This window comes from Cupressus sempervirens, chromosome 9 (genome assembly GCF_028749045.1).
Source record: "Cupressus sempervirens isolate cs-2001-9-10 chromosome 9, ASM2874904v1, whole genome shotgun sequence".
Classification (NCBI taxonomy): Eukaryota; Viridiplantae; Streptophyta; class Pinopsida; order Cupressales; family Cupressaceae; genus Cupressus; species Cupressus sempervirens.
Window position 1 is genome coordinate 335,149,697 of NC_143126.1, and position 16,229 is coordinate 335,165,925.

At 39.8% G+C, this 16,229-nt stretch overlaps 1 protein-coding gene across 1 annotated transcript in view; it reads right to left on the minus strand.

The window, feature by feature from the left end:
* LOC149538707 (protein NUCLEAR FUSION DEFECTIVE 4-like) overlaps positions 1 to 13,961 on the minus strand; it is a 67,887-nt gene extending 53,926 nt beyond the window's left edge. Inside the window, exon 1 of the mRNA XM_089800041.1 lies at positions 13,385 to 13,961. Coding sequence (XP_089656167.1) covers positions 13,385 to 13,837 — 453 coding nt within the window. The 5' untranslated portion in view covers positions 13,838 to 13,961. The remainder of the gene's footprint in view (positions 1 to 13,384) is intronic.
* Positions 13,962 to 16,229: the final 2,268 nt, after the last annotated feature.

Here is a 16,229-nt window from a genome sequence, read left to right on the forward strand (position 1 = left end):
AGTCGACTGAGCCGCACTATCACAGGGGTCATCACTACTGGTTGTCTGATTATGGTTGTGTTTAACTAATGTTTGTACAGGACCATACATCGCTCAACCACTTCCTCTAACCGTGTGCCTAATCGATGATGTCCACATGGGTCGTACATTAAACAGCAACTCCCTCTAGCCATACAATATCTTGTCTATCTCAGGTGTCCTATGACCATACAATATTTTTGTGTTGCTTTATGGTGTTTTGTGGTCATACAGTAGTACGGTGTACACCTCCTCCCTTCTTGCTCGAGGTCGTTCGTACGATGGTGATGCTTCTACTCTTATCGCCTTCTTTAAGGTTGTATGGTAGGTTTGGTCGTACGATTGTTTTATTTTTACCTTGTCTGTGTCGTTCACTCATTTGATTGTACAATGCCTTTGTCTAGCTAGTCGTACGATGTGTATACTCGCACCTCTTGACACAGCTTCTAATTGTGTGCCCGTACAGTATCTCCTATACTACCGTACAATTTTCCACGTGACTTCACAAAGGCTTTTCTATTTTACCATCACCGTAAAGTACGGCTAAGAATGTGTAATGCAAGGACACCATACGGTATGGCTAATATAGTTGTATGATACTACTTTTATCTCCATCTCATAATTTTGATGTTGGTATTCTTCTATAGTTTATTACTATTATTATTAATTATATTATTATTATTAATTATTTACGTTCTTTCTTAATTGTTCGTCCGGGTGTCATTATCTTCCCGGACTTCATTCCATTGGTGATAGGTTTTAACTTCAACCCGTTTACTACATCAGCCACCTCTTTCCCATCCAATGTCCATAATTTGATTGCTCCGTTATTGCCCATTTCACGAATTTTGTATGGCCCAACCCACTTCACCTTAAATTTGTCAAGTTTGATTTCATTACGCCTGTTATACTTTAATACTAATTGTGCTAGTTGGAACCTGTTCAATTTCAAATGTTTGACATGCCAAACCTTGCATCTATGTTGTGAAACCTCGGTGGCCCATTGTGCTTGTAGTCATCGTTTGTCAAGTTTATTCAAGTTATATAGCCTTTCCCTGAGACTTTCCATGTCTCCTAATTTGTTTTCAGTCGCTACTCACAAACTCGGTACCATAAACTCTGTCGGTACCACAACCTCCTGACCATACAGTAACTGAAATGGGGTGTGTCTTGTGGTAACTTTGTAAGAGGTACGGTATGCCCATAACGCCGATGGCAACTTTTCCACCCAATCTTCACCTTCAACTACGCAAGACTTGTATATTACTGCAACCAAGATTTTATTTGTAGAATCTGTCTTTCTGTTTGCTCTCGAGTAGTACGAGCTTGACAAGGAATGGTAGATTTTGAATTCCGTGGTGAGTAGCCGGATGACATGGTTGACAAAATGTCCTCCACGGTCACTTGTCAACTGTATCGGGATTTTGTACCTCGTAGTGATCTATTTGTAGATAAATCTTGTCATGCTTGGTGCATAGTTGTCTAGTAGGGCTTGTGCTTCTACCCACTTTGGAAGGTACTTGATTACTACTACAATATCTATGCATCTTCGCACTTTGCTTACCTTCAGTGGCCCAACAAAGTCTAGCCCCCACCATTCGAATAGTTCCTGCGCATGTGAGGGATTCAGAGGTATAAAATCCCTCTTTAATGGCTTCTCGGCTCTTAGGCATGTATCACATGCAACGACCCACTCCCTGACATCGTTGTGCACGGTTGGCCACCACAATCCTGCGAGAAGTATCTTACGTGTAGTTGTGTCCGGCCCCATATGTCCACCTACGGGTCCTTTGTGTGCTTCTTTCAATACTTTCAATTTTTCTTCCTCCTAAGTGCATCGTTGTACAATCTGATCGGGTCACATCTTATATAGCAACGCATTGATCAACTGGAACATTCAACTTCTCAATACTAATTCCCTCCTCTCGCTTGGTGGCATTTCCCTAGGAAATAGCCCTATTGAAAGATATTCCCCGATACTCGCATACCAAGATGGTAGTGTGGCGATCTGAAATAGTTGTGCATCATAAAAGTCATCACTGACTTCCTCCAGAGGTTTTCCCGATTTGATCCTGGATAGATGATCCGCACTCATGTAGCTTTTCCCAAGTCATACCACAATTTTAAATGTAAATTCCTGCAAGAGAAGTAGCCATCTGCTTATCTGTACTTAAATGATCTGTTTATTCACCAGATATAGCAAGGCCTGATGACCTACACGAATGGAGCCACTTGTAAGTAGTGTCTAAAGTTTTGTATGGCATAAACCATTACAAGAGCCTCCCGCTCCGTCATGCTATAATTTTTTTCTGCTTTTGACAATAGTCTACTTGCAAAGTACACTAGGTGTTCCAATCTATGATCACCTGTATGTGCCACCGTTGCTCCGATTGCGTAGTTTGACGCATTGACATGTACATGGAACTCCTTTTCCCAATTTGGATAAGCTAGAATGGGTGTTGTGGCTAGCCGTGTTTTCAATTCCTGAAAGGCTTCATCTTGCTCTGTTTCCCATTTATAGGGTTCTCCCTTGCAAAGTTAGCTTGTCAAGAGGGTAAGATATTTTGGCACAGTTCTTAATAAACCTTATGTGTCCTAGGAATGATTTCACTTCAGTCAAATCTGTCGAAGGTGGCATTTCCAAAATTACTTAGACCTTAACGAGATCTGTCTTCAATCTTGCCTTGCACATGATGTGTCCCAACAGTTTTCCCTGAGGTACCATAAATCTGCACGTCTTAGGGTTTAGTGCTAGTCTTGTCTATCTACATCTTTCCATACATTCCTTGCGTGCAGTCAGATGCTTGTCCTCCGCACTGAAAACTGACCAATCGTCCAAGAATGCTTTGAAGTTCCCTACTGACATCTTGTCGAAGATGTGCAAGATGATTCTTTGAAACGTTATCAGGGCATTGCACAGACCAAACAGCATCTTGTTGTAAGCATAAACTCCATCTTCTACCACGAAGATCATTTTGAGGTTATCTTCCTCTGTAATGGATATCTGGTTGTAATCGGAAAATCTATCCATGAATGAATATATTTCATGCCCTGCCACTTCCTCCAAAATACTATTAGTAAACGGTATTGGAAATGGATCCTTAATTGTTACTGCATTTAGACGACGAAAGTCTACACATATCCTTATTTAGGCGGTATCCTGTTTTAGTGATATTGCAACTGGAAATACCCACTCACTCGTCTATACATGAGAAATAATGCTTGCCTCAAGCATCCGATTAATCTAGTCTATGACCCGTGTGGCATAGTTTTTGTTCATGCAGTACAGTCGCTTCCGTATGGGTACTGCTCCTTGTATTAGTGGGATGCAGTGTACACACAATTCTAGAGGTACCCCCTATCCACGCGAAAACATCCTTATACTCCATAAATATCATAAATGAATGTTGTTGCTTTCAAAACTGGATTCCAATCATCTCCCACAAATGTCTTTTGGATTAGCCTCATCCCCTAAGTTCACCATCTTCACTACGAGTTCTTCGTATTAAATAGGCTTCTCGTCGCTAAATGTCTGTTTCATCTATCTGAGCCTCCCCTTCTTTGACCTCTCTGTATTCCATTAGAAAATCATCCTTTTCCTCTCCCTTACTTTCTTCCTCGAACCCTAACATGTGACAGCTCTAAAAGAGTTTATAGTCCTCCATTTGCAAATAGAGTAGGCCATTCACCAAGTCCAAGTCGTCATCGTCGAACTCTCCTTCCAGTTTCAGGATTCCTTCTTCGTTGGGTTACATTTCTTTCTTTCCTTCGTCGTCTCCTTCTTTGCCTTTGGAGTCTGACGACGTCACCTCTTCTACCACCATATAGGTGTGTAGGTCAATTACGAACCTACGACCTCCTCTTTCCGTGGACAAAGTGTTCCTTTTCCAATCGTGTTTCACCTTTGCCTGCACCAGCTAGCCCCTTCTGAGGATGGCATCGTACCCTTCCCTTTTCAACATAATGACCACTAAGTCAAGTAAGAAGGGTTGTGCCCCAATCGTTATGGGTTGCGCCATTAGAGTTCCAAGGGCTTTGATTCCGTGTTCATCGACGATGAGCAATTGGAATGTAGGTGACCATAGGGTAGGTTGTCCCAACTTCTTCCATGTTTATTCAAGCAAAACATTTACACCCGACCCTCCATCTATGATGGTGTCCGTGAGGTTAGTCCCAAAAATACCCATCTCGACTACTACAGGGTGTCTTCCTATGTTCAACACAAGTAGCATTGGGTCTACGTGGTCTTTCCGCTTCCACCTTGTGTACTCTTCCCTAGCTCTTCCACTACCTTCAAAGATGGCATCATGTTTAAGATTGCAGTCCGTAACTAAGGGATTGTAAAAAGGTCATTCAATTTCATGGGAACCTCAACTTGCATTACCTGTCGTATGATGTTTTATTTTGTCTAGTTCCTCCTTGAGGTGCCAGCAGTGTCCTTCATTTGCGATTTTTCAGCCTCCATCTCTTTTTCTATTTCCGTTTTTGCCTATTGCATCCTTTTCTTTCCTTCTTCTAGATTCGGGTATATTGCCTTCTTCACTTTTGTGCAAGTGATTACCACGGCTTCTTCCTCACATCTTTCTATGGTCAACAGGTTCGCCCCGAGTTTAGGGGCATTTTGAGTTCTCGTGGTCTCTAGGACGGTCTCCAGGACCACACCATCTGCACAACAGTTGTGGTGTTCCCTTTATAGTACAGTCTATGGCAAAGTGGCCCCAAAGGTTGCCTACACGGCATCATATCATTGGTTGTCTAAATGGATCGTACTATATCCGATTATGGCCCTCGGTATTGCTATTGCTATTGCTATTGCCGCCTTGTCTGCGTCGGTTATTGTTTCGATACCCTCCTAAAGTTGTTGTGTCATTGTTTGTATTTGTTCCTACTCCCGAAATAGACACTTCTTACATTAGTAGCACCACTTGTTGGTGTCACTTTGTTTTCATATCGAACAAGCATTCCTTGGTGGAATGTCCCGCGATTTGGCAGATATCACAAAATTGGTTCTTAGGGCAAGAGCCCTTTGTGTGGCCCTCCTTGCAATCCGTACACCATAATTTCCCTTCTCTCGTTTGGCTAGGTTTCTTTTTCATCGACGAATCATCTTTTCTTTAACCCGTATGCTAGTTGGCTTTCCATTTTTCCTACCAGCTCCTTCAGTCTCCTCGCATATACGCGGATTGTTTCATTCTTTCTCTGTTTTGTACTGTAAATTTCCACTACGATTTCATTGTCATCCCTAAGTAGTTGAAACTCTATTGTAAATTCCTTCTTGACGTTCACCCATGTAGTTAGCTTCTTCGGGTCGATCTAAAAACCAATCGATCGCTACACCTCGTAGGTTAGCTGGAAACTATCAGATCCAGTCATCTTGGTCCATTACGCCATTCGCAGTCAAGATTGTTTCACACGTTTTACAATGTCAAACTAGATCAACCGTCCCATTGCCATTAAATTTTAGTAGCTTTTCCTTTGGCCCTGCCATTGTTAACTTCTTTTATATCTGTTGTACTTGTTGTACACCAGCACTTTCCTAAGCACCCGCGTTGTTCTGCACACTCGCGTTGTTCTAAGCACCCACTTTGTTCTACACAACCGCATTACTCTATGATGTGAAGAGGTCTTCTACAAGCGAAGTTGTTCGATTCTCAACTTGTATCCAATTGTCTAGTGTATCGAGAACGAAGAGTTCACCCCGCGCTCGTGCTCCTTTGGCACCTCGAGCCATGCAGAATCCTTCTCTTCCATCTGGATTCTCTACCCTTGGCGTATACAAGTTTAAGAACTCTTCCCTTGTCTCTTCCACTAAATTCAATCTTTGTTGCATCTCCTCAAGCAAGTCATCAGCACTCCTTGGTCTGCTAGGTGAATGCACTCTATTGATCTGTGCTCCTTCACCACTTCGGTGCCCGGCAACAAGCTATTGAAACTTTTGCCTTCGATCCGCCTGTTGTGTGAGAATTAATGCTTCCTGTGCTACACGTGCATCATCCTTTTCTTTTATTTATTTCTATCTTTATTGAGCAAATTCAGCATTAATCTTCATACCACATCTTTTGCACCAAGTTCGACTGGCCACAACGCCAAATGTTTACTGTACAAGGTAAACGGATAGTTATCGCATTATGAGACTAGAATGTAACACTGAACAAGATTCTTTATTCATATAAGCAAATATACAATCACGAGGACAATGATGCTTCATAATTCCATTTGGACAATGTACATATATCTTCCACTGTCACGCAACCTTTCGGACACTAACTAATCCTGTCGGCTTTAATATAGTTTTTACCGACAACATGCTCAGATGATCCCCACCTCAAAGCATATGATCTACTTTTCTCTCCAACGGCACAAGGAGCTGAAAAGGCAAAAAGGTGAATACCAAATTCTAAAACCTGCAAGATATTGCAGCCATTGTGATGTCAAATGCCATATAGATAAAACATATTGGGAACTATGTCCAAAAAAGTATTCACATCAGAGTGGCAACATATAAGAAAAACCATTGTGCCCACCATCAATCAAAAGGAAAATGATTGTAGATCAGAGATAAATTCTAAAATTTATCATACTAGAAAGAACTAAGTTTTGATAATGAAGCACAGGAAGGAAAAGAGCATACATAATTGTTTAACATTAATATTCGGATCAAGGTAATTAAATTTGCTTACAAATTTATTATTATTCTTAAGTTAACTTATTTCTCAAGAATCGGTACTAAATATCTGTTTAGAAACTATTGAACGGCACGAGCCATATGAAATGGGTTTGATAAAAAAGGGTGTTGAAAATGTTCAATTCTAGCAATGTTGATTAAAATTTTGGTGTTAACCAGCATCTTATTGATGACAAGTGGATAGATGTTGTTCCATTGGATGTGCCTAGAGTTTTTTTTACAGCCCTTGCATCTGCAACAGGTCATTTACCACAAATGGGAAAATAAATATTGCTTATTCAACAGTGGGCACAATAAATATTGCTTATTCAACAGTAGGCACAACTTCATGTTGCATACCCACAAGGGCATGTCCAAGCAACCCACATCGTTAATCTTCAAGAGAGGAGAATGCTCAATAAGAGCACTACAACCATTCTGCTTGAGTGTAGGAAGAAGTATTGATACCATAAAAGCGTAACTCCATCTAGTCCAAGCATTTTGACAATATAGATATCTTTGGATAGTTGAATAGGGAAAGTTTGAGACCCTTGGTTGAAGTGGTGTGGGGTTCAAGAGAAGACGTGTCCTCCATTGAGTGAGTTATCCAATATCCCTCATTTTCAGGGTCTTCATAGCTTTTGAAAATCAAAAGCCTCCATGCTAGGGAGGTGTAATCCATAAATGGATCAGCAAATGAATTAGTCACACAATGGATCCATGATAATGTGGAACACAACTTGACAAACTCCTCTGGTTGAACTCTTCTGATGAAGGGTGGTGCCAATTTCTATATTCTGCTGGAGCAATCATGCCATTGATTGTTCCAAAAAGTGGCAATTTCTTCATAAATTGAAAAATGGCCTGTGCTGTTTCAAATTCTACATTATTTAACTTTCTCATGTACTTTCCCCTTCTCTTTTGGCTTGTAAAAGCATAAATCTATGCTCCACGGGGACGCGTCCCCTGCCTCTGTACCCTAGTACCCGTACCAGGTACGAAATGGGGACGCGGGTACGGATTTTGGCCGTACCCTGCGACGTCCCTTTTTTGAAAAATTCAGAAACGTCCCCGAAACGGCCAATTTTTTTGGGCAGGAAACTTGGGGACGGCCAGCATTATCGGGGACAGTTTTGCCGTCCCCTATCCGTCCCCGAAACTGCTGGCCGTCCCCTTTTTTCCAGTCAATCTGGTAAAGGCAAACCATCCCCAAAAAAACATTTTTTCGTAATTTTTGTTGTTCGTGTGGCCCCTAGTCATCTTAAAGACATAATAACACTATGCAACCCATATTTGGTCCATTAAAACACTAACTCTTCTACTCATTTTTCGATTTAACATACTTGCTAAGAGGAAGGAAAAAAACATAAGAGCAGTAGCAGCAATGAGCAAAGATTGTGTTTAGTGAGGCAAGACTGCGTTCGGTATTTACTATTTACTAACTATTTTAGTTGGACTTCTCTTTATTTCATTCTGATTTCAGCATGATACTTGAAGCCTTTAGGCATTTTAATTTTTGCTATATATGTATGTGATATTGTTATAATGGAAGCACTTAGTGTTTGCCATTTGATAATATTCCATGTATTTATCTTCTAAAATGTCTATGGTGAATGGTTTTATCAATGTTATGATATACATATTTGAATTTTGTCTCTATATTAAAAAAAATCCCCTATGTTTTTAATCGCCGTCCCCTGATGTCCCGTCCCCTAAATTTTGGCTTCGACCCGTACCCGTACCGGAAACACGTCCCCGTCCCCTAAAACGTCCCCGTCCCGGAAACTCCGTGGAACATAGGCATAAATGAAAATTGTAAATGCATTTTTGTATATAGAGGATATAAAAGAATCATCTGAGTGATGTACATTTGCAATTTTTCACTCTATAGTGAGTAATTGGAATTTGGTACCACAAAGGTTGTAACAGACCAGACAAGAACTGATGCAAGATAGCAATGCCCCTTGCATTCAAAACACAAAAAGAAAACACTGGACTGTTAATAATGTAGAGACTCTTTAATCCCAGACAAAACTCAGATTGCAAAAAAACATGTATTCAAACAAATTTGTAAACAACAATTACATTACAATATCTTTAAAAAATAATGTCATATTTATTATTGACACCTGCTCTCTCCCACAGACTACAACCTACAACTCTTCACTATCTTCAACGCATTATTCAATTTAACTTTGCTCCCTTCATTCGCAAGCAGACATCCATCCAAATTTCTTCTCCTCATTCCCTTTCATTCTTCACAAGTCTAGCACCTCTAAACTTTGTAAACATTTTCCCTCATAATATGCAACCCCCATTATATCCTCTTGGTCACCCTCTATATCCATCCCTAATATGCAGCCCCTTCATAACACACCCTCCAAATTTGGCCCAGGTTGTTGACTTCTGCAGCCCTAACTATCTTTCCTGCAATCCCATGCAGCCAAACACAATTACCTCCACCAATCTACACCCAACCTAAAAGAGATGCACCATAAACATTAATTGCAAAACCAATGAAATTCCCCGGCTTCAAGCCACTTTCAGACTCTTTAATGAGCCAATCAAAAGACATAAATACCCTAATCTAATAACTACAAGAAGAAAAATTGAAATTTCAAGACTGAAGTTTCTCCCCCTCCACATGGATGTCTTGCATCAGACACTTAAGGTAGATTTCAGGAGTTTAACTGATTAACATCTATTAGTTATATGCTTGTTCTGAATCCACTTCTTTGCCATATTTGTCTCTGCAATTTGATGTCTCTTCCATCCTTCATCTTTCCTCTCTTTCTCTCTCTTTTCAGATAATCCAACTCCCTTCAATATGCATTAGGAGACTCTAAACAATCATAAGCTCCAAAGTCATCCTCTTTGGTGAAGTAATCAAATTTATGTACATCTTTCCTTGAAATTGCTGCAACAATTTGTCCACCATCTTTTTCTTCTGCAGCATTGTATTCCTATTTGTTCATGTCTTTTAAAAGATGCCATTTTGCTGCAAAATTTTCCTTTTCTGCATTCAGATCAATGTTAGGAAAATAGATAAGGGAATCTTATTTCCCATCCTGTAACAAATTGTTAGTTGTGAAACCATCATCTTCAACAAACTCTTTATCAAGTAGGCGATCATCCATCAATTCACCATTCACCTGCTCATCTTCTTCCTCATTTATAACTTCATATTCAGATGGAATATTTACTGCAACATTCTCTCCTATAACAATATCATCATCCTTAAACAAATTAGATTCAGGAATGTTCTCATAAACATCAGATTGTACCTCTTTTTTCTTCTCCACCAAAACTGTCATTTTGCTATTTTGCCATTTTGGAATGCAATCAACACTGCTACAACTTGCATGAGTAAATCATAATCTTCATCTTCATCCTCTTTGACTAATTCTTTAACTCCATTGATCATATATTTAACAATGTTCTTACATACCTTTCCATCATTATTACTCAACAGTTTCAATTTTCAAACTCCATCCTTCGTCAATATATATGTATTCATCATACATTGCCTTCTTGTCCAACTGCATGGTCTTCCCAATAACATATGACAAACATTCATTGACATGATGTCGCAAAAGACCTCATCACGGTAATCTCCTCTCTTGAATTCAACTGAACATTGTCCATTCACCAAAACTTTTTGATCATCTAGCAACCCAGCAATCTAATATGAATGCAGGTGCCTTTTTTCTAACTACAACTTGCTTAACATTTCTTCTGAAACAAGATTGTTTGTACTTCCATCATCAATAATGGCATTGCATACCTTACCCTTACACTTACATCTTTGTCTAAAATAAACTTTTCCTTTGAATTGATTCTCAACCTACATTCATCAAGACTCTTCTTGCAACAAGTGTTTCTCCATTTTTTGTATCTTCCAACTGTGATGACTTATCATCTTCCTCATTCAAATTTGCACCTCTCACTTTGCCTTCATTTCTTTTTCTTGTGTTTTCATGTTCTGGACATTCACCAAAATCAAAACAAATAATCTTGCAATTTACCCTCCCATAACCTCTATCCCATCTTCCTCTGCCTCTTGAACTTTCTCTGTGTCCTTCACCAAAATCAAAACAAATAATCCCGCAATTTACCCTCCCATAACCTCTATCCCATCTTCCTCTGCCTCTTGAACTTTGATCTCGAGGACGATGTGAATCCTCATATCTCTCATTCTCAACGTGCCTTGGTCTTCATTTTTCTGATTTTTTAAATTTAAGTATCCATCCCTATCTCCATATGATCTTCCACCTTGCCTTTCATCTCAGCCTCTTTTTCCTTGCTTGTTTTCAAATTTCTCGTTCAATCTTCCTTCAATCTTCAAGGAAAACTCATCTGCATCTTCCATTGTGCAAACTCTCACCAAACCCATCTCTTCCTGTATACTTGGCTTCAACTCATTAACGTAATGGGCTACCTTCTCCTTGCTGGCCTCTGAATGACCAACCAGAACAAAATCCTACGAAACTCTTATGTTTACTGTTTAACTGATCTTCCTCATCGTCCGAAACTTTGCATCTTCTCTAACAAGTCTAATTCATAATCAACTGGAATAAACTGCCTTTGCATTTTTCCACCATTCTATCCCATTTAGTAATATGGTCTTCGCCCCTTTTTCTTGTTGCACCTATTTCCACAAAATAGAAGCATGTCCCTTCAATCTGGCCTTTGCAAATCTCACTTTACCGGGGTTCTCAGCTTCTTCAAATTCAAAATACTGGTCCATGTCGTTTATCCAATCAATAATTCTTCAAAAATTCAGATTTCCACTGAATGTAGGGACATCAATCTTTGGTCTTTTTTCCCTATTCTTGACAATACCCCCACTAAAGGATCATTCACAATTGTTCCATCTTCTTCATCACTTGTGTTTGATCTTCTTCACTCTCAAGTTGTCTCCTTTGAGAAAAAATCCTAATTTCTTCTTATAATGCTTCAACTTGTCTTCTCAAAGCCTTGAAATCATCACCACGGACAGCATTTGGAGATTTTCTTCCCCTACTTCTAACTCCACCTCTACCTTAACCAGGCAGGGTACCTCTCACATATATTTTCCACAATACCCACAAGCTCAATACTGTTGCAAACTGGCTTCCTACAACTAATTTGTCTACACAGTAATAACCAACCCCCTTTGATACAACTGACGCAAGACAGTAATGCCTCTTGAATACACAACACAAAAATAGAACACTAGACTGTTAACAATGTAGAGACTATCTACCCCCAGGTAAAACTCACACTGCACCACAACATGAAACAATTTTGTTCAAACAAATTTCTTAACAGTTATATTAAAATAACTTCACAAAAATAATGTAATTCATATTGACCTCTACTTTCTCCCACAAACTATAACATGCAACTCTTCAGTATCTTCAACGTCAGATGCTCCTCATGCATCAACGTCTTATTCAATTTAACTTTGTGCCCTTCATTCCCAAGCAAGCATCCTTCCAAATTTCATCTCCTCATTCCCATTCATTCTTCACAGGTCTAGCACCTCTAAACTCTGCAAACATTTTCTCTCATACCCATGCAACCCCCGTTATCTCCTCTTGGTCCCCCTCTACGTCGAAGCCCTCGCACTATGCATACCTAATATGCAACCCTCTCTCCATATTTGGCTCCGGTTGAGTTTCATTTCTGCGGCCCTGACTATCTTCCCCGCAGTGCAATTACCCCCCACCTACGCCCAATCTGAAAGAGGCGCACCCCAAAAACATTAATTGTTAAACCCAATGATATTCCCAACCTCAAGCCACTTTCAGAGTCTTCAATAAGCCAATCAAAAGACATAAGGATGCCTGAATCAGGATGGAATATAATCTAATGGTTGATTTAAGGGGAAAATACTGTTCTTGTTGCCGTATGCCAAAGAGGCTTAAGATCGTAATCAGACTGGAGATAGTGAACAAGGAAGCCTTTATACCTCGCTTTTGCTGGATATTTCTCTCAAAATTCAATTCTTCAAGGTAAAACCTTGGGTCACTCACTCTCGCGTTGCTTGTTCTGGTTCCTTCTTCTTCAGTAGCTTGAAGTATTTTAATTCCTTTTATTAACTCTGTAATTGGCAAACTCTAGTATAGGAACTCTGTCTTAGTTTACATATCAACATCATAATATCCCCCTATCCGTAAAACTCGGAGAACCCTGATTTTTCCACACATACAAAGATTAGCTTTTCCCCATGAAGATGCCTTGTTAAGCTACAGATCTGCCTACAAAAATGATGTAAAAGAACATCAACAATATACCAAGGAGTAGATAGATACACAACCATAAGTAGTGATGATTTCTCCATTCTTTTGTTCGATTACAATGTTCAACAGTGTACCTTTTAGGTGGGGCGCCGAAACAGGGGAACGAAAAATACAAACCGCTGCAAATACCCTCAAGAGCCAAGAAATGATATATGCATAAGATGAACTGCGGTGGGCGCCAGGAATGAGGAACTTCTATGGTAATAAAAAAATCTATTATACTGGCAGCTGTGAGGTTTATGATATAAGACCACACTCTATAGTCTGATCTTCAAAGCCAATAAATATTACCTAGTAGAAGCTTAGTTGCAGGATTCTGTTTGGACTTTCTTTTTTTTCTGTCATTAAAAACTTATTGTGCAATTATGAAAAGAAATTTGATGAAATCATGGTCCCCAAAAGGAAACGTGCGGTTTACCTTCATAAGGCCTATGACAGTCCCTCTGTAGGTAGGGAAGTTGTTGACACTTGTGACCACCACGGCTGTATTGAAGAATGTCTGAGCATGTGCAGCAAGGAACATGTAGAAACACGTTTGCCAGAGCTCAGGGCGGTGAATTCTGTGAGTGACAGAGAGCCATATCATGCCATAACCCACACAATTCTGCAGCGCTCCTGCTAAGAGCACAACCCATGGGTATGATATTCCATAAACAAAACCTGATATTATCCCAATATTTGCGCCAATGTCTTTGCACCAGCTGATGGTGTCCAAAGTAGACTGATCATAGTTAAGATTGGATTTAAGGGTCTCTGAGTAGAGACCAAACGTGTATGACGATCCGCTCGTGCATTGGATCCACACTCCTGCAACAATCACAAACCATTTGCTCCTTATCACTCTCCATAACCTCTCTGCCAGCTTTTCCATGAAACAATATCGATCTTTTCACTCTTAAAAAATTCCCTCCCTCTCTGTTGGAGAAGGCTGTTATCATTATATGCCATCTTGAAGGTCCTTTGTAGGTTGTGCCCTCGGGGTTTCGAATTGGATTGACATCTGTTGCGAACGTAATCCCTTTTAAAAACACGTCACCTCATTGGCACATACTAACATTAATGTAAGCCCGTAACTTTCTCGACGTTGACAGAGATTATAGGCAGCTAATACTCACTCGAATTGTGAAGTTTATAGGCAGCTTAGATAGATAGATAGATAGATAAAATTTTAACGTCCACGAGGCTAAAAATAGCCTATGGGACAGCAAGACAACTCAAGCAGACTTAGGTAGCGTTGTTCGCCTCTTGTGTAGACTAATGATGAGCCCTCCCAATTGCTCAATGTATTCTTCGTTGAACAGGTTATGTCAAGAACTGTCACATATAGTATCCGCAAACTTATCCCTGCTATCCTTGTAGGCCTCACATTCTAGAATAAAGTGTTGTTCAGTTTCCACTTTCCCAGAGTTGCAAAATCTGCAAATTCTCTCTTCCCAAGCCTCCTTTGGCCTCTTCCAACGCTCGGTCTCACAACGAAGTTGGTGAGAGTTGGTTTTCAGCTGAGCAATAAGAATTTTAGCTCTCCAAGAAATGTTGGCTCCTATGTACACTTTTTCGAGTTGATCACAATTGGGGTTGAACTCATTTATATAATATTATTTCTTCCTCCCAATCTTGCTTCCCCAATTTCTCTTGTAGAATTTCTCCATAACAAAGACCTTTATTTCTTTATTATTTGTGGGGCACATATTGAAATGAATATTCCATTTACTCATCCACTTGATGGTTTGTTGCATCCATGTCCTTTTTCGCTTACATAGTGTGTCCCTAAAGACAACTTTCGGCCATCTATCCTCTTCTATTTTTTCAATTCTTTTTAGATAGCTTAAAAGGCGAACCATAGCAAGTGCCTTGATAGGCGCAGCCCCCATTTCACTTAGCATGATGTCATATGGAATAGTGCTTTTAATTTTAAACTTGCTTGTAATCAAGCACTTTTGGATTCTTTCGATTTGTTTCCATTGTGCTATAGTAGTGTTGTTGGCCCATAATTCACACCCATAAAGAACAACTGGCAACACAAGAAGACCGAACAAGGTTTGAATAGTTTTCCAATCCCACAACTCCGCTTCACGGTACCTATTCTAAAGAGCGTAGAAAGCCTTCCATCCACCTAATGTCCTTTTATACCTGCAGCTAGACTAGCTTAATTTTTTGTTGAAATCGATGCCAAAGTATTTATATTCTGCAACTTCTTCGAGAACACTTCCATTGTAATAAAATTCATGTTGATGCTGGTTTTTATTATTAGAGAAAATCATAACCTTGGTTTTGCTGATATTGACCTGCATCCCCACCATTCTACAAAAGCGCTCAAGAGAAGATAGATGGTCTTGCAAACCACAAGCAGATTTGGCAATTAAAATGAGGTCGTCCACATATAGGAGTAGCTTTATAACAAATTCCCCTAGCTGAATGCGTTCACGCTTTTACGTGTTTAACCACTCTTCCAGTTTGTCAATATATAAACCAAATAAAGTAGGGGATAAAGGGCAGCCCTGTTTGACCCTGATATCGCTCCTAAAACATTCTGAAATGCCATCTGAAGTTCTGATTTTGACTTTCACCTCTTCGTACATCCTATGAGCAGCAGCTCTCAGATGCCTAGGAATCCCCAATTCTTCCATCCTCAACCAAAGCTTGTCTCTCGGAACGGTATCAAAAGCCTTTTTGAAGTCAACAAAGCAACAAAAAACCTCTTCCTTTTTCTCCCACTCTTTTTCAATAATGTGTCTCAGAGTGACACAGTGATCCACTATCGAGTGCTTTGGCCTAAAACCAGCTTGCCCTTTAGCACGTTTATGATTTTCTTCTGCCCATTTGCTGATCCTAGTTTCTATCATACTGCCAAAAAGTTTAGCAAAGAGGGGATTGATCATTATAGTCCTGTAGTTGGAGGGATTGTTAACATCACCACTCTTAAAAAGTGGTATTGCAAGGCTGGTTGTCCAATCTTTCGGAAACCCTTCCTGGTAGATTTTGTTGAAGATTTCAGTGATGTGCGCTGCAAGAGTTTTCATACCCCACTTCAAATATTCAGCTTGAAGCGTAACAAGGTCTTTTGCTTTGCCTCCACCCAACTTCTTAATCCATGTCTCTATCTCTTGCACAGTAAAATATATTTGTGGTATCATTGACCAAAGGTGGCTGTCCCACTCCACCCTCTTGTTCATAAAGTTTCTTAGCATAATCAAACCATTGGGTGGCAGTAATATTATTTTCAGTTTGCTTCCTCCTTGGTTGGAGTTCTTTCCAAAAATGTT